This window comes from Malus sylvestris, chromosome 9 (assembly GCF_916048215.2).
Source record: "Malus sylvestris chromosome 9, drMalSylv7.2, whole genome shotgun sequence".
Lineage (NCBI taxonomy): Eukaryota > Viridiplantae > Streptophyta > Magnoliopsida > Rosales > Rosaceae > Malus > Malus sylvestris.
Window position 1 is genome coordinate 1,804,357 of NC_062268.1, and position 17,457 is coordinate 1,821,813.

The 17,457-nt window shown below is 36.2% G+C and overlaps 3 protein-coding genes and 1 long non-coding RNA gene across 5 annotated transcripts; 2 read left to right on the forward strand and 2 right to left on the reverse strand.

Annotated features, from left to right (window-relative positions):
* The first annotated feature begins 1,665 nt into the window (after positions 1-1,665).
* On the forward strand, positions 1,666-4,243 carry LOC126583518 (polygalacturonase At1g48100-like). Of its 2 annotated transcripts, none has more exons than XM_050247902.1 (7): positions 1,666-1,979; positions 2,087-2,218; positions 2,298-2,495; positions 2,780-2,827; positions 2,911-3,118; positions 3,319-3,509; positions 3,598-4,243. In XM_050247902.1, the coding sequence occupies exons 1-7, from the start codon at positions 1,686-1,688 to the stop codon at positions 3,991-3,993; spliced, it is 1,467 nt and encodes a 488-aa protein (XP_050103859.1). In that variant the 5' UTR covers positions 1,666-1,685; the 3' UTR covers positions 3,994-4,243. The 2 variants fall into 2 exon arrangements, with proteins under 2 accessions (XP_050103859.1, XP_050103860.1); XM_050247903.1 differs by having other exon boundaries at positions 2,783-2,827.
* Positions 4,244-4,304: 61 nt separating this feature from the next.
* On the reverse strand, positions 4,305-7,024 carry LOC126583519 (peptide deformylase 1B, chloroplastic/mitochondrial-like). Its single transcript, XM_050247904.1, has 6 exons — positions 6,313-7,024; positions 6,060-6,198; positions 5,633-5,825; positions 5,278-5,388; positions 4,645-4,707; positions 4,305-4,509 (listed from the first exon to the last, which is right to left on the reverse strand). Exons 1-6 carry the CDS (start codon positions 6,521-6,523, stop codon positions 4,399-4,401), a joined length of 828 nt encoding a protein of 275 aa, XP_050103861.1. The 5' UTR covers positions 6,524-7,024; the 3' UTR covers positions 4,305-4,398.
* A 1,019-nt stretch (positions 7,025-8,043) lies between these two features.
* LOC126583520 (ADP-ribosylation factor) lies at positions 8,044-10,691 on the forward strand. The gene is made up of 7 exons (XM_050247905.1): positions 8,044-8,191; positions 8,502-8,666; positions 8,959-9,029; positions 9,317-9,436; positions 9,837-9,955; positions 10,204-10,285; positions 10,453-10,691. Exons 2-7 carry the CDS (start codon positions 8,519-8,521, stop codon positions 10,456-10,458), a joined length of 546 nt encoding a protein of 181 aa, XP_050103862.1. The 5' UTR covers positions 8,044-8,191; positions 8,502-8,518; the 3' UTR covers positions 10,459-10,691.
* LOC126583521 (uncharacterized) lies at positions 9,862-12,210 on the reverse strand. Its single transcript, XR_007609762.1, has 2 exons — positions 11,895-12,210; positions 9,862-9,980 (listed from the first exon to the last, which is right to left on the reverse strand). It is a non-coding gene; the product is annotated as an uncharacterized LOC126583521 (long non-coding RNA).
* Positions 12,211-17,457: the final 5,247 nt, after the last annotated feature.

Here is a 17,457-nt window from a genome sequence, read left to right on the forward strand (position 1 = left end):
TACAAATTTCTTTTTATAAGAGTATAAATTTATAAAATTTGGTTAAAGGATCAAGGAGTTTAATTAGAAACAATGATTTTTGTTGTTTAAAATTAACAAGAGGTCCTAAGTTCGAAATGCTATGTACATGTTTATTATTTTCAATTTTTACAAATTTTTGTTTGGTTGTTAATTTATTTTTAGTTACTATCTAGTAGCTATGTAGGCTGTTATTTTTAAATATTCGTTTTAATTCAAGTCTAATATTCAACAAAGAATAATACGTAGACCAAATTTGCAAATTATATCACGTGTCAGCAAAATTTTTAATTTAGTGCCCATTCATTAATAATACATATCAATTAAAGACTCGAAAACATCATTATTTTTTAGTCTCATATTGACAATGTTAGTAAATAAGAAAAAAACACCTCACGATTTATTCAAAAACACATTCAAAGTTCAGATGAAAAACAAAACTCATCATCTATCTACTTGTAAGCCCGAAGTTTTTTTGTTTCCCTCTCTCAATACAAAATAAATTAGTCTTTATGTGTTTCTAAATTATTGAGTTTGATGTGTTTTTCTAATTATAATTTTTTCAATGTCTTATGTTGAAAATAAATAATTTTCTTATATGAAGTTAGGGCATTTTTTTTTACGTCGATCTGGGCCTAAAAAATTTTTGGACCGGCCCTGCAACTAACCTCATGTCTACCAAGACTCGATAAAATGTTAATATGCATACTATTTATTCGTCCAAAAAAATTTGCTTTACCAACCTTCCAATCCCCTAAATCCGTCATTGTTGTATGTAGGTAGTAAAATGGTGAACATAAAATTTTTTTATATCTTTTTATACAAGCAAATACTAAAGAAACATAGAGCCATAACTTCGGATGGAAGAACGAATGTTCTTGATCAATCGAACTAGTATACGGTGCGATAAGAAAAAAATTAATATTGAAATAATATATAAGGTCATGAGTACAAAGATATGGCATCCTCCCAGCTACGCTGCCATGCTTAATTCAAACGACAAAGTTAGGAAAAGATGAGAGCAACTAAATTAATTTTTTAAAGGAATAATTGCTAGAAATACAGTGTCCTCACGTGAATAAATAAGCTGTTTGACATGAAATGTTAGATCAGCGTATATTCGATCTAGTTGGCCGGCCTTCTGAGTTTTCTTGCTGTTTGAGTATGTTTTGTTGTTAGGGTAAAGCTAAAGCATGTCATGTGAGTTCTCCGGCTGATTTAACTAGAAAAGAATTTGATGGGGGAGTTAATTATAATAATAATCCAAAAATCCAAATAAGATTATGTTGAGAGTATAAATCTAACATCGGAAAAAATGACCTTACATACGCATATATATGTAATTGAGCTACTTCTAATATATTATCAATTAGGTTTATAGTGAAACCTCAATTTTTTTATGATATCAGAGTAAATTATCTTATATATAAAACCCAACGATTAAGATCGTTATACATAACGTGTTGAGAGATTACTTCATGAGGTTTCTGACCTGGCACATAAATAAATTTTTTGAAAGCATTTGGAAGGTATGACCTCGTCGTTTTTTAACTGTAGACTCATGTGACTGCACAGTGCAATGAGCTCTCAACCTATAAATACAGAAACTTAAACTTCAAATCCTCACGTTCTTCTCATCTTTCTCGAACAAGTTAGAGGTTAATATTATGAGGACGTTTAACCTAAAAACCCTCTTGTTCTTTGTTCTCATTGCGTTTATTATCTCGTTTTCGAGTTTTTTCGAACCGTGTGATGCTCGAGAGGGAGGCAATAAGCAGCACTGGAGGAAGAAACAAAAGGGTTATGGTGGTGATCATCGCCGCGCTGCGTCGAGGGGAGACAGTTACATCACAACGGACGAAACTGCGGTGACACTTGGAAAAAAGAGCGGCGGGGGTTCGAACGTGTTTAATGTGTTGGACTATGGTGCTAAAGGTGATGGAAAAGCTGATGACACCAAGGTGATTTTGAAAATTACATCTCGTTTTTTATGAAATTAATGCTGTAAATTTGTAACACAATTACTACTGGATGCTATTGTTGACTGGTTTCTTGCATTGCAAGGCAGGCGTTCGAGGCGGCGTGGGCAGCAGCTTGCAAAGTGCAGGCATCAACTATAAGTGTTCCTTCCGGGTCTGTGTTCCTTGTCAAACCAATCTCTTTCTCTGGCCCTAACTGCGAAGAAAATATCGTGTTTCAGGTGAGCTTTCAAATCTTAAATTGTCACCAGTTCATCTGTTAGAATTTTGCTGATATATATTGATCGATTTTTAACGCAGTTAGATGGTAAAATCATAGCTCCAACAAGCTCAGGGGATTGGGGTTCAGGTCTTTTACAATGGATTGAATTCACAAAACTAAAAGGGATTTCGATCAAAGGCACCGGAGTCATTGATGGACAAGGCTCGGTTTGGTGGAATGACTCGCCGAAATACAATCCTGCAAACGAATCAACGGATAGCAGTCTCGATGATTTGGTAACTAACTGTCCCTCCATATGCATCTCTCGGAATAGTCAAGTTAGCTAAAGCAGTGTACCCTTGCACCAGTCCGACCCCTTCCTATAGTTTGAATTAGATTAATAAGAATATTGGTCGGGTGAAAAGGAAAAAAAAACTGTTCATCCGTACCTTATGTCAAAGCCAAAACACAGCCGGCCAAATGCTTTTATTCAGCTTAAAAAAAAACATCAGGTTCACTTCTGTTAATTTATAGTGAAACTAATCGAGCATGCATGCTTTTCTCATGTCAACTTCATCAGCAGGCCACAGAAAGTTACAGTGGGAAAATGCCAAGCACCAAACCAACGGTAACAATCTCTTCATTACCTTTCAACTCGATCTTCGCGATTAATTTTATCATCGTGGTGTGCTGATACATTTTGATGTGCAGGCTCTTAGGTTCTATGGAAGCGACCTCGTTAGTGTCACTGGCATAACACTTCAAAACAGCCCTCAGGCGCACCTCAAGTTCGACGCCTGCACAAATGTTCAGGTTTCCGGTATAAGTATTTCATCCCCGGGCAACAGCCCCAACACGGATGGAATCCACCTCCAAAACTCCCAAAATGCTGTCATTTCCGCCAGCAGTATCGCCTGTGGTAATTTTTCAGAATCCGGTCTTCGACAAGGGCAACCTTGTCCAAAAACCTGGGTGAAAAAAACTGACAGAAGTTGTAAATCACAACATAAAATTAACTACGTAACCTGTGTATAGCAGAAGTTACTTCTTTACCAAGTAAGAAAGAAAGTTGACACAATCGACAACAATATAATGAACTGCAACATATAATGACTGCAGGAGATGACTGTGTATCGATACAAACTGGATGCTCGAACGTATACATACACAACGTAAATTGTGGACCTGGACATGGAGTCAGCATTGGCGGGCTAGGGAAGGACAACACGAAAGCTTGCGTTTCGAACGTCACTGTCCGAGACGTTAAAATGCACAGTACACTCACGGGAGTCAGAATAAAGACCTGGCAGGTACTGCTACATACAAAAACACACGGACCAATCATTTTAAATCTCAGACACAACCAAATTGTAAAGGTTTTTCTAATTTGTAATGTAGGGAGGATCGGGGTCTGTCCAAAACATAATGTTCTCAAACATTCAACTAACAGAAGTTGAAACCCCGATCATGATTGACCAGTTCTACTGCGACAAGAGCAAGTGCCAAAATCAGAGCTCCGCTGTGGCGATTTCGGGTGTGAATTACGTAAACATACAAGGAACCTACACGTCGAAGGCCGTGCATTTCGCATGCAGTGACAGCTCTCCGTGCACTGGTGTGTCTCTGGATACCATAGAGTTGAAATCAGTTGACGAAGGGAAGCACCTGTACGACCCTTTCTGTTGGGAGGCGTACGGAGTGCTCAAAACAAGCACCGTTCCTCGAATCGACTGCTTGAAGAAGGGGAAGGCGAGCACAAAAGCTCAATCCGGAAGTAGCGGTTCTTCTTGCTAAACTTAGCTTAGCCTAGGGGGTTGATTGATTAGTATAGTCGCGTAGATACCTCAGAGTTTGCAGGGCATGTCTCCGAAGCCTTTCTTCTCGACCCTATACCGCCATGGAACAACGACGTTTGTAGTTAGAACGGCGTTTTCATGAATGTGTTGTGTGTTGCTTTCCCTGCTACAAGTTAAGTTTTTGTTAAATGGATTATATTTGGCCTGCTGAATATAATTAATCAGATTGGGATTTGGACTGTTTTGGGTTGAACTCAGATAAATAATAATCAAGATTTGTTATGGTGTGCCTAATTATAATTCAGCAAGAACCTGCAAATGTATAATTTGTATAAATAAATAAAATCATAAATTACAACACTGGGATTTCATATCTATAAGCTCTTGAAGTGTTTGTGGAAGCCTATACTAATTGTGATTTTCCAAAACCAGTAGCAGCCTTCATCCTTCTGCGGGTTTCAACCCTTTCAGGACTCGGGAGTCCTGTCCTATCCTCGTACTTCTTTTCTAACGCCTGTTACGATAAGACGACAATCAGCAAATAAATCCTAATAGTAATTGAATCTCAGTATAAACAAACCCATTTGGAGTTTTATGATTACAAAATTCAAAAGCGAGGGAAAGACTATCAGCTTGCCTACATACTAACCTGTAGCTGTGCACAAATGGTTTCAAGAACTCCTTCACTCATTCTATCGAAAAAGAGAACTCCCTGCGATGAATGAGCCATATAAAACGGAGAGAAATGAGCAGGAGCAGCAACACAACTTTTAGTAACTAGGATCTGTTTTCGAATTTAGACTATAAATAATGACAAAGCTTAAACAATCCAACGAATAGTGGGATATCATAGATTTTTAACCTCAATTCTCCGAAATAAGAACCATATGGTAGGTGCCTTGAGGCAATTAATTGGTTTACCCAAAACTCATTGGCATGTACTTGTATGCATTTTATCAAGTCCCTCGCCACACTTAGTACGGACTTAGTACCCTAAGAATCTACTGTCAAATGTTAAATACTTCTCATCATTCTTGGTTTCTGTTCATCCGATAAGCTTTCAAATGTTAAATTGATTGCTCTTGGGATTTTATTAAGCTCTACCTACCCTCATCATAAGTGGAATTTCTGTAACTGACCTAATCTGCATAGCACAGGAATCGGCAGTGCCACAGTTTATGCAGGCTATAAGTTGACCAAATCCAATGAAATCTAGCACCTAAATGTGTAAGGCATGCTTCCCCTAACTGAAAGTAGCTTGAATAATAGTTGAATAATGAACCTGCAAATGGTCGAATTCATGCTGGAACACCCGTGCTGGAAGACCTGACAAGCTGACTGTAAACCTAGCACCTTTGATGTCCCGTGCATCTATTTTCACAGTTTCTGGTCTCTGCAAACACAAAACTTAGAGGCATCAACAAAAACATGACTACTGTACACACACAGTAAGTCGTTTAAACTCGTTGTATAGCACGAAAGTAATGTGCAATGAACCAGACATCTAACAACTATTGCTGTTATACTAAGATTTAATTTCTTGCACATTTTTGTAGTCATTTGAAAACCAATGGGAAATTAAAAACAGGGTCAAAGCAGAAAACTTCGAAACCAGCATATATAAGAACAGCACTCACCACAACGTCAGCATAAATCCCCGGGAAGGATAAGCAACCCTCGTTAAAGGGTCTCGTTTTCTGAGAATATCTGGTAACCCTTGGATTCACAAGCACAATTTCCTCCCCTTCCCCGCGCTCACCAACCGGATTAAAAACCATGAGCTGCACATTGATCCCTACTTGTGGCGCTGAGAGCCCTATTCCATCAGTTCTGTGTAAAAACCAAGCCAACAACTCCTGTCAATAACAAGCATTTCACATAAATCATAATTTGCATTGTGGCACCTACCAAATAATTAACGATTCTTTATTTTCTCGAGCAATATTTTACTTTAAACTAATTTAAAACGAGCAATATTCTACTTTAAACTAATTTAAAAGTCGCGGTGAATGCATAGGGGAACACATATGCTCAACATAACAATTAACAAGTCATGGAACTCACTTGTACATTACATCAAACATTTCATCTACCAAATTCTTCAAATTATCGTCGAAAGAATCGATTCGCTTGTTCTTCGCTCTCAGAATCGGGTCCGGGTATTCCACAATTTTCAGAGGGATTTCAAATTCCACATCCGCAGCTATACATTCATCATGCAATTCATTGCAAAAAAACAATAATTAGGAACAAACTGAGTATGTAGAGATTAAAAAGTTTCGTTCTTTCTTTCTGTTTCAATGGAGTTTTGGCTTACCGGAGGCCACTTCGTCTTCTTTGACTGAGAACCCTCGCTTGGCCTGGGCGCGGACCGGGCTCAACCGGTTCATGGTGGATACTAGGCGGCTGGTTGAGGAGAAATTCCTGAGCCGGTGGAAGATGGCGGGAATGGTCGACTGGCGGCAGAGAGGTGGAAAGAGAGCCCGGGAGGAAGAAGACAGTGGGTGGAGCGAGGCAGCACAAGCCATGACCACACAGTAACCGTCAAACGACTACAGAGAGCGCGCAGAGAAGAAGATATATGTGTCTTGTGGTCTGTTTGCGTCTATAATAACTTCGCCTCAAAATCGCTTTTGAAATAAGTGCTTTCTTACTTATTAGGAATATGTTCAAAATTTTGGGCTCATTCGAAATCAGTGCTTTCATTAAATAAGTCTTTTTTTAATAAAACATATGATTACTTATAACAATTAAAAGTGATTTCAAAATAAGCACAGAACAAGTGCTTTTAGAATCTATTTAGACTGTTTTTAGAATGACTATAAATGATTTTTTGATAACTTAAAACACTTTTGATGACGTTTGAAATAAAAGATTAATAGCGTTTATAAGATGTAAAAACGCTTTCTAAATAGGAATTGTTATTAGCACTCCAAATTTTATATAATTAGAAAGAAAAATACCCTTATGAGAAGTGTAGAATGAGATTTTTAAAGTGCTAATAACAATTCCTTTCTAAATAAGCATATAACAATGTTTTTTTTCTTTTCAAAAAACACTTCTAAGTATTTTTCCAAGATGTACTGGAATTTTTAAATAAAAATTTTCACATAATTGTGATAAAAGGACTTCTGGCATATAAGGTTATCTCCAATCAAAGGAGGGTCAAAGAGCTCCCTTTATCCCTATAGTCCTGTAATAAATTGTATTTTAATGAATATTATCAGATCATATTTTATACTATCTCCAATCGAAGGGCTAAAGGGCAATAGGCCAAACATAGTCTTTTGACAAAAAATCATCTCCAACCGAGGGGGGCAAAGAGTTATAGGCCAAATATAATTTATTATTTTAATTGAATTAATATAGTTACTTAAATTAAACTATCATATTAAAATAAAGTTTTCAGACATATTTTGAGTGACACTTGTCACCAAACATATAAGTCTTTGGATTTCTTATCTTTATATAATTTCAAGAATTTTTTTTACAGGATTTCAAGTGACAGGTATTGCTAAAGTGAAAAGTATGTGAGAAATGGTGTAAGAATGACTTAGGTATTTATAGGAAAAAATTATATATTTTTTTAATTCGTCCAAAAAAAATTCAAATTCAAACGGTAACCTAAAGGCAGCATGACGTCAGCTAGTTGTTGCTAACTGCTGGCATACTGACGTCAGGTAACTGTTGCCAAAATGGGCTAAGGTGAAAGGCTGGCAAAATGTCAAGTTTGACATTATGGCGCTAGAGGGCTGGGCTGGAGGGTTGGCTGGAAATGGCCAACCCGCTGGCTTGATTTAGGGGCTTTGGCCTAGTGAGGCCCACAAGCCATTTGGCCTAGTTCTTGGTTGGAGATGATTTTCGTGTTATTTTAAGCTATTTTTAGCTATATAGTAATTTGACCGCATCGGTTGGATGTCACCTAAGTGCTCCACATAAAATCGAATCAAAACCAGTCAAAAACACTTTCGGTTGTCAAAGCGCTTAGAAAGCACTTTTTATGCCTTTTATAAACAATCCAAATTCCAAACAGGCCATTGTATTATTTGGAACTTCAGTTAAACGACAGCGTTCTGAATCTAACCGCGGTAGTTAATAACTGACCAGGGTCCAGGAGAGAGAAAAGGCAATACTAATAAAAATCGAGCCTTTCCCCTGTTGCCTCCTCTCATTTTGCTTCGTCCTCGTTCCTCCAGGTCAGTCTCCCTCTCTCTCCCCCTCCTCTCTCTCTCTCTAGAATTTCTTCGTCCTAAATTCAAATTCTCCGTTACCAGATTTGAATCGTAGATCGACAGTTGCATAATCGATCTTTGATCTCCATGTAAATTGAAACCCCTTCCCGTTGTTTTTCAATTCATCAAATGGTTCTGATTGAATTTTGCAGTGCGATATGATTCATACGAATGAAAATTGGATTGGTTTTTGCTTGATGTTGTTGTAAATTGAAATCAAATTCGGTAATTTTGATTTAACTGTGGATGATGTGTGATTGGTTGTGTGTGGCAGCTGAATTCGATAGAAAAATGGGGCTTACGTTCACGAAGCTCTTCAGCCGGCTCTTTGCCAAGAAGGAGATGCGAATTCTGATGGTGGGTCTCGATGCAGCCGGTAAGACCACCATCTTGTACAAACTCAAGCTTGGAGAAATCGTCACCACCATCCCCACCATTGGTAAGAGCTTCGATTCCCTAACATTCTTGTTATAGTTCCATCGGTTTCCACATTTCATTGGAAACACTCCAATTTCGACCTGAATTTTGGATCAATGTCACTTTTCGGGAGTAATTAGTTTTACGCTTATGAAGAATTGTATGTTGGTTTTGGTTTCGTTGGTGCTGTTTTATCCTCGTGATCTGTTGCGGTCAAGATGAGGATTGTTTCAATTCTCTGATTTCTTGTGGATAAAAGTGTCGTAATTTGCATTTTCGTTACAAGAGTGGTTTTTATTTTTTATTTTTTGCAGGATTTAATGTGGAGACAGTGGAATACAAGAACATCAGCTTCACCGTCTGGGATGTCGGGGGTCAAGACAAGGTAATTCTCTTTCTATCTTTTGTATTTCCGCGTGCTTGCTTAAATACGCACTCTGAATGTGTTGTTGATTGTGCAACAAGTTTTTAGTCATTGTGGTTCTTCTTCTACCAAGGGAGTGAGATCCGCGTAGGCGGACGCAAAAACATTTTATGTGATCTCTTTTTTTGGAATATATAGAGAATTGGATGGTATATTTACTTTAATGTTTACTTGTGTCCAACGAGGACATCTTTCTGAAGTTCTAATTATACATATCCATTGACTGATCTGGTTTCTTCCATTTGTAGATCCGTCCATTGTGGAGGCACTACTTCCAGAACACACAAGGTCTTATCTTTGTGGTTGATAGCAATGATAGGGATCGAGTTGTTGAGGCAAGGGATGAATTGCACAGGATGTTGAATGAGGTAGTTACTGACTCCCTTATATTTTCATTCCGCTTGTTTATGTTGCGATTTCTAATGTTCCTGTTGTAAATGGAGATGAGGAGGTTGTATGCCTTCTGAATTTTGTTTTGTTCTTCCATTTTCTTCTGTACTTGAATTTGTGGATTCTATTAAAGTTTCATTTAGTTTGATACATACTTCCCTGAGTTACATTTGTCAATTCCCTTCTTTTAATTATGATCCTTTTTGCCTTTGTTGCTTCGTTTCTTTATATAGGATTCTACTTCATTTGTACGGAGATAAAACTTTGTTTTCGTTCCCTGTAAATGATCAGAACCTTGTTTAGGATACAACAATGGTACATATTGTTTACGTATACTTGGAACTAGGGTTTGAAGTTAATATTATTAATTGCTTTCAGGATGAACTAAGGGATGCTGTTCTGCTTGTATTTGCCAACAAACAAGATCTTCCTAATGCAATGAATGCCGCCGAGATAACTGATAAGCTTGGTCTTCATTCTCTCCGTCAACGTCACTGGTAAGTTATTTTGGTAATTTTCACCCTGCAATCATTAGTCCAATGTGAACCCTGTAATTTTCCTCCTATGGTTGAACATGCTGAGACTGAAATAATGGAGTTAATGACTTATGGTGGGAATCTACTTATTAGTAGTCTTCTCTCTTGAGCTGGATATGGATGGTTCCAGTTAAATGAGTTCTTGAATATCAATGCTAAGATCTTGGGCAAAAGTTGAATACCAGATGTAATTGTTGTTCTTTTTCCAGGTACATCCAGAGCACTTGTGCAACCTCTGGAGAGGGTCTGTACGAGGGGTTGGAATGGCTTTCCAACAACATTGCTAGCAAGGCAAGTTTAATTAATTTTTTTATGTTTTATCAGTTCACGGTATTAATTTTTGGTATCTTTAACCACGAAGCCTTCATAAAACATGGTGGATTAGGTTTGTTTTATTAGCAAGATACCATCCATACTTGAATTCTAAGTTTCTTACAGTCCCCTCTCTTTCTTTACAGGCATGAGAGAATTGAGGCCAATGAGTTTGGTTTCTTGCCTTGGAGATTGTGGGTGAGTATAGTTTTCTTTATTTCAATGAATGTTGTAATAGCAGAATGTTTTGCCGAGACTTTCTCTGAATTCGTGTGTGTATTTGCTACTTTAGCTACACTGTTTAGCTGTAAACGAAGTTTCTATGTTGTTACGATTGTTTTGACACACGAGCCAAGGTTATATTTTATCATGTTTGCTTTGTTAATCCGTGTTTGCACTAAAAAAATTCTGTATCTTAGAAGATTGTGTATATAGATTGACAGATCATGTGTTTTTTTCTTCCCTCTCTTCTTGGGTAAAAGCAATTATCTGTTCTTTGATTTTTACGACGGAATTGGATTTGATAACTTGTTAGATTCAAGGCTAGTTGAAATGAAAAATAAGGATGAACTTTTAAATTTTTTCCGAGTTGAAATAGAAAAGTTTATTTGAGAAAAAATTTATCTTCTACCTTCAACTCGAAGAAAATTTGAATTGGGCCTCTGTTTCGCCCTTCTACGTACCTTGAGATATGGCAAGAAAACCGGAATTTTACATTTGGGCCCCCAATGGACCTTTGGATTTGAAACCCAACGTGAAGTCTATTGTCAAACCCAATTGGACTATCACGGCCCACGAGGGTTCTACTTCTACTTCTATATTACCAAAAGAAAAGGGAAATAAACTGAGAGACTTGTTTTTCTCTGCTACACGAGACACATGCGCATGGCTTACGCACGCTCGTTTTCATTTGAAAAATGGAAGGTCGAGATTTAATTAATTCAAGTAATGTGCAAGCCATGCGCATGCAACAGAAAAAAAATAATAGAAACTTATATCTAAACGTCAACAATATCCCAAACTACTTTCTAATTCTAATTTGGGTCCAAATTTATAGCCTATAATATTAAAGAACCTCTACAATCTTTATAATTTACAAATGTGGTCATCTAAAATACTTTTAAATCTGTATGAGTCTTGAAACTCAGTTGATTAAAAACATTTTTCCATTCACCTAAAGTTTTGAGTTCGAATCTCCTCTAATCTTGCTTGTATCAGCGAAAAAAAAAATTGGGAACTTTAATGAAAAGCTCCCGGTACTGTTCACTTTAACGAAAAACCACATTTTTACACTAAAAAGTCAATCTTGGTACTATTCACTTTACTCTTTATTTTGTTATTTTCGTTAAAACTCAAAATTTTCAAGTCATTTTCATTAGTTTTCCTAAATTTAAACTCCTAAACGTACATATAAATACATAATACTATTATAATTACAAGTATTAGCATAATTTTATATTAAGTTGATGATTATAGCGGAGATACATAGACTTATAACAACGAAAAATGTAAATAATTCAATATAATGTTGAAACACAAATTAAATTATGTTGATGATTATATCGAAGGTGGATTCATGCTTACACACTTTTGCAACCCTCCATCTCCGAATCTTTGAAGCGTCTCCTACCCAGCTGCGAGAGTATTATTCTTTACGAACTTTTTGGTCGGATTTTGAGCTTCAGCCCACAATCCAGAAAAAACAAAACCATTGCAGTTGAACAAAACTAAGTGGAAATTTAACAAATCAGATGAAGATTTCAAGTTTTTGGATTTTCAAATAAAGTGCAATCCGCGTTTTGAGCTGAACCCATTATAAAGGAAATAACATGTAGATGTCGGTGAGTTTGTTACAAGTCAAATTACCTAAATCAAGATCTAATATCACACCCGAATTTGGACTCGATTGGACACACAAAATTAATACACTTGTTGACACAAAACTCTTTAATAGGGGCTTACACTATCATCATATGTGAAATTTGAAGAAAGTTGAGGTTTCACCATAAAACAAAAATCGGCAATATGGGGAGTAGACTAATCTCTTATAAGCCATTGCAAGGTTTCTCCTTTCACCAATGTGGGACTCTTTTACCTTCACATTCTCATACACTCCCACACGTATGGTGAATTTTCAAGTCAAATATTTGGTCAACACAAATTGGATGATGTGGAGCGCGTGTGGCCATTAGGTTTTACACGTGGGGCAACGTACTCTGATACCATAAAGAAAGTTGAGGTTCTACCATACAACCAATTGGCAATGTTAGGAATAGCCCAACCTCTTATAAACCCTTTCAAGGTTTCTCCTTTCGCCGGTTTATGTTGAGACTGAATCTTGATGAGAGGAGGGACTTTGCATGAGCTTATAAGCAAGTTGGGCAATTCCTCATATTGCTAATTGGTTTCATAGTGAAACCTCAATTTTCTTTATGATATCAGAGTATGTTGTCTCACCTGTAAAGCTCAACGGCCACATGTGCTCTACGTCACCCGATTTGTGTTGTCCACATGCTATGCTTGAAATTTCGTCACACGTGAGGAGGCGTGTCGAGACTGAATCCCATACTGATGAGAGAAGATATTTTTCAAGAGCTTATAAGCAAATTTGGCTACTATTGCTAATTCGTTTTATGATGGAACCTCAACTTTCTTGAAAAAACCACTTTGTATTAGAGAAAAAATGTTTACAAATTGTGTCGGTTTTGTGCATCTAAATAGCATCCCCTCAATTTTTTTTGTCAAGAATCTAAGCAAACCCTTATCCTTAACTAATGTCCACACCTGCACAAGATTTGGCCACGAAAGCGATCTTACTCGCACCATGTTACCACTTAATTGATATGTCACAAGTCATTACTCAGTTAACAACTTAACATACATGAAGAAAATAATGCTGTCATCTAAACCCAAATAGTTAGAATGACGAAAAAAATTCTATGAAATCCCATCAAATCTTGCTGTAACACCTAATTACTTAATGGATAGTGTTCAGATTTGGAATTGGACAAGCACCATCTAATCCGTAATGTGAGTTTGTCTTTGTTCCTTTTTAGGGTGAGGACACAGCTTGCAGACTAGTCTATGATCTCAGCCACAAAATAGAAAATCATCAGTTTTCTTGGCTGTGATTGTCTAAATTTTATTTTTTGAACTCCGTGGTAAATTCCGTGGCCACGAACTGTGCTTGTTAGCTGTGATCACATGTCGTGCCCTAAATCAAAGGACCATGGTGGTGCTCATACAACTTCCTAGCCACTAAGCCCTTATCCTCTTTTCTTTGAGCACTTGATTCTGTCCAAACTATCTCTGATTCATAAGCAATAGCATGCGTTCGTATATCACTTAACCCTAAAGCGCAGCTATGGATGGATATAGACAAAATTTGCTTATCCAGTTGATATGTGTGTATGTATGTACATATGTAATATGGTATTTATTAGGATGGGGCAAGTCCGGTTAAATTTAGTACTTTCGTCAATGCAATGCAACAATTGATCAACGTGAAATCATAGTGCACACAACTATTGATAACTGTTAATTGATATGGATCATGCGAGTTTAGCAGTAAACAAAGAATTGTTTGCGTGATAAAAAAGACTATACGCATCTTGGATTGTAGTTGGTTACTATATAAAATCGTCATTTTCTTAAGCTTAGCTAATTTAGACCCACAACGCATGACAGGAGTAAGATTATATCCCCTCTTATTCCCATCTCTTCCCTTCCCTCCTCTCACACATTGTTTTTTGTCTTATTATCTCTATAAAAAAATCAATATAAGATGTTGATGTGGCTTAGCTGTAACTATTCAAGTAGGATAGGAATAAGGAAGGGGAGAAAGATTAGGAGGGAAGATAATCCTCCTCCCTGCAATATGGGTTTCTATAACGAGTATACTTCCATATGACTTTTGCACGAATTGTCAAGTTATAAGTACATATTTGTAAGGAGATTGGGGAAGAGGACTTTCTTATTTAGTCATGTAATGAGTGGCTAATATTGCATTAGTTAGGTATTTAACATAGATTTTTAAGTCACTTTCTGTACTTACTGATAAATGCCAACTTGTCCTCTTATGACTTTCTACGAATCTACAAATCGAAAAAACGTAGCTTTGATTTCCTTGCAGTAACAATAAAATATGGTAGTGTTATCTAAACATTTATTTTTATTTCTCACACATTTTTTCAATTTTTGATTGTTGAATCGAATGAATTGAAGAACATTTACGGCCAAACAATAACAAAGGTGTGTAAAAAGCAATATCCACAAATATTTCAATGAAGATGATAAAAATAATTTTATTGATTGCATTTGTGTATTTTGATGAGTTTATATGTATTGTTTCGGAGGATTTTTACATGATTTCTATGAGATTATAAGAGTATGTTAAGCACTTTTGACATTTGCTTAAATAAGGACTTTTTATAGGTAGTACTTAAAAAGAAAAATCAACCAAAGACTGTTGTTGGATTTGGATAGAAAATCCATCTATTAGGTGATTTGCAGCTTAAAAGAAGATCTAACCAAAAAGAAAGGCCGGTCGGAGATTTAGTAGTGTATAGGTCATATCCAAAAAATTAGGTACTCTTATAATCACACCTAAAGATTCTTTATTAAACTAATGAAAAATAAAGATTAAAAAAAATAAAGATTTATAAAGACTAAACATTCTCTCTCTAGGATACAAAAAAAATCAAGAATTTTGTTTCAATAAAGGTCGTACCCAGTGCACAAGGCTCCCGCTTTACGTATGGTCTGGGAGAGGTGAATGTCGGCTATAAAGAAAAAAAAATTGTTTTGTTTTTTATTTAGAAAGAAAGTGTGAAATGGTTTAGGGTTCTGCTGCCTTTACCTTTAAGCCGACCCTACAAAAGAAGAAAAGATGTTGAGAGTTAATCCACATCAGAGAAAGTAGGGAGCTTATAAGAGATTGGATTAGTCCCCGCACGGCCAATTTGTTTTACGGTAGAATTTTAATTGTTTTCATTGTATAAGAGCAGGTTGGACTACATGTAAAGTCATTGGCTACCCAGTTTGTATTGTCTTCGCCAGAAAGGGGCGTGTCGATAGTAAATCTCACATTGGGGATAGAAGGGAGCTTGCATGTGTTGACAGTAACCGACTTTGCTGCATTGTAATCACTCAGTCTGAAATCAATACAAAGTCTCTCTCTCAAAGATTCATCCTTTCTCTCTCTAGAGTTCTTCTGTTTTTTGAGTGCATTCATACAATCATACATCCATATTTTCATAGTTCTATATATGTTAATACCATGTGCTTATAAGAGATTGAAATACTTTTCATATGACTAATTAATTTTATAGTAGAACCTTAACTTTATTAAAAAAAAACAATGTGAGAAGCTTAAGAGCTCAATCCCCAACACAGGGATTGGAACGCGAAGAAATTAACTAAAGACTTTAGTATGGAACCGTATATATTTGTGTGTGTATAAGTTGTGCGTATCATGCACGTAAAATGGAGAAACAGAGTTGGATACTCTGAGCAACAGTGGAATCGACGATCGGTATCATGTCGTCAGCTTCTGGCTTTGCCAGAGAATTTCCAACCGTGCCGCACATGCATGCATTATCCACACAGTAATACGTACTACTCCACATATAATTACTTTTGCGAGCTATTTAACGCAATAATCAAATTAATTAGGGAGTAAAAACATAACACAATTTGCATAGGGGTGTGATATCCACACACCCCATTTTACTTCTCACACACCTTTTTAATTTTCGACCGTCGGATCGGATGAATTGAAGAAGATCAAAGGACATAAATTATCAAGGAGTGTGTGAGAAGTAAAATGGGATGTGTGGATAGCACACCCCTTTGCATATAGATGATGATGAACAAGCATCCGGCACACAAACATGTGTGTGTATGTATAACTGATACTGATATAGTGATATGTATCTCTGATGTTCTTTTTGTTGGAAATAAATCAAATGTTTTAGAAATTGTCAAAAATGATATATAGTGGGTTTTCCCGTACACATGCAACGGTGGAAAGGATCGAAAAGATAATAAAAATAATATTCTTATCATATATTTTGTACAAACTATCTAATAGAGATGAGATCCACATATACATACTGATAGACTCCATAATTATATGGAAGAGATGAGACAAATGTGGTATGAAAACTGTGATAAATGTAGCATTACCAAATGATAATGCACATGTACCCATGCATCAAACTATATTATTAATTTTGGAAAACTAACGAAAAGTCTTCAAAAACTTTAGTTTGAATGAAAAATGACAAATAAATGTGTAAGTGAATAGTACCAGGAAAGGTAAAAATGTGGTTTTTCGTTAAAAGTAAACAGTACCGGAAGTGTTTCGTTAAAACTCCCTATTAATTTCTAGAGCAATGAGTTAACGACACACTTCATTTCGTTTAAGTGGCATAGTTATATATATATATATATATATATATATATATATATATATGAAAATGCTACAGGAGTACCATGTTTTTAAATCATATTTTGTAATCAACGTAATATGGCGGTTGATGGTTGAATACTTTCTTTAATGATTTAAACAAGAAATCTAATCATCAACTGTGACATCATGTGGTCTACACAATATAATTTAAGTAGATTACCTCTCTAACATCACCAATATATATTGACATGCATTACAATTTATTAGTAGATGATATCTCTATCATCCCCAGTATATATTGACATGTATTACGGTTTATTCTCGAGTTTCAAGAGTCCCAAGAATGAACCCTATAACTTTAAGTTCGACCGGAACAACGTTGAATTAATTACCTTCAAATCAATAAATTCATATGGAATCTATTGTGATTGAGGACTATGAGTCTCTGAACACCTAATGCTTATCTGTGTGCACGTATATATGGTCCTTTCAATTTATTTTTTTCTAAAAAATTAATATCTCTATGACCTAAACTTACGCATGCACATGTTTCTGGATACATTATGCTTACGTAGGAGGGCATGTGTTTGTGTTCGCTGGTACATGGAAATTTTTGTATACAGATTTTATTCTACCCAAACCAATCGAAAGTCATGCATGCAAATAAGTATGTATCATGGACAATAATAATATACATCGATCCTTGTATAACTGATTAAACGAGTTAAGATTAAAAGCT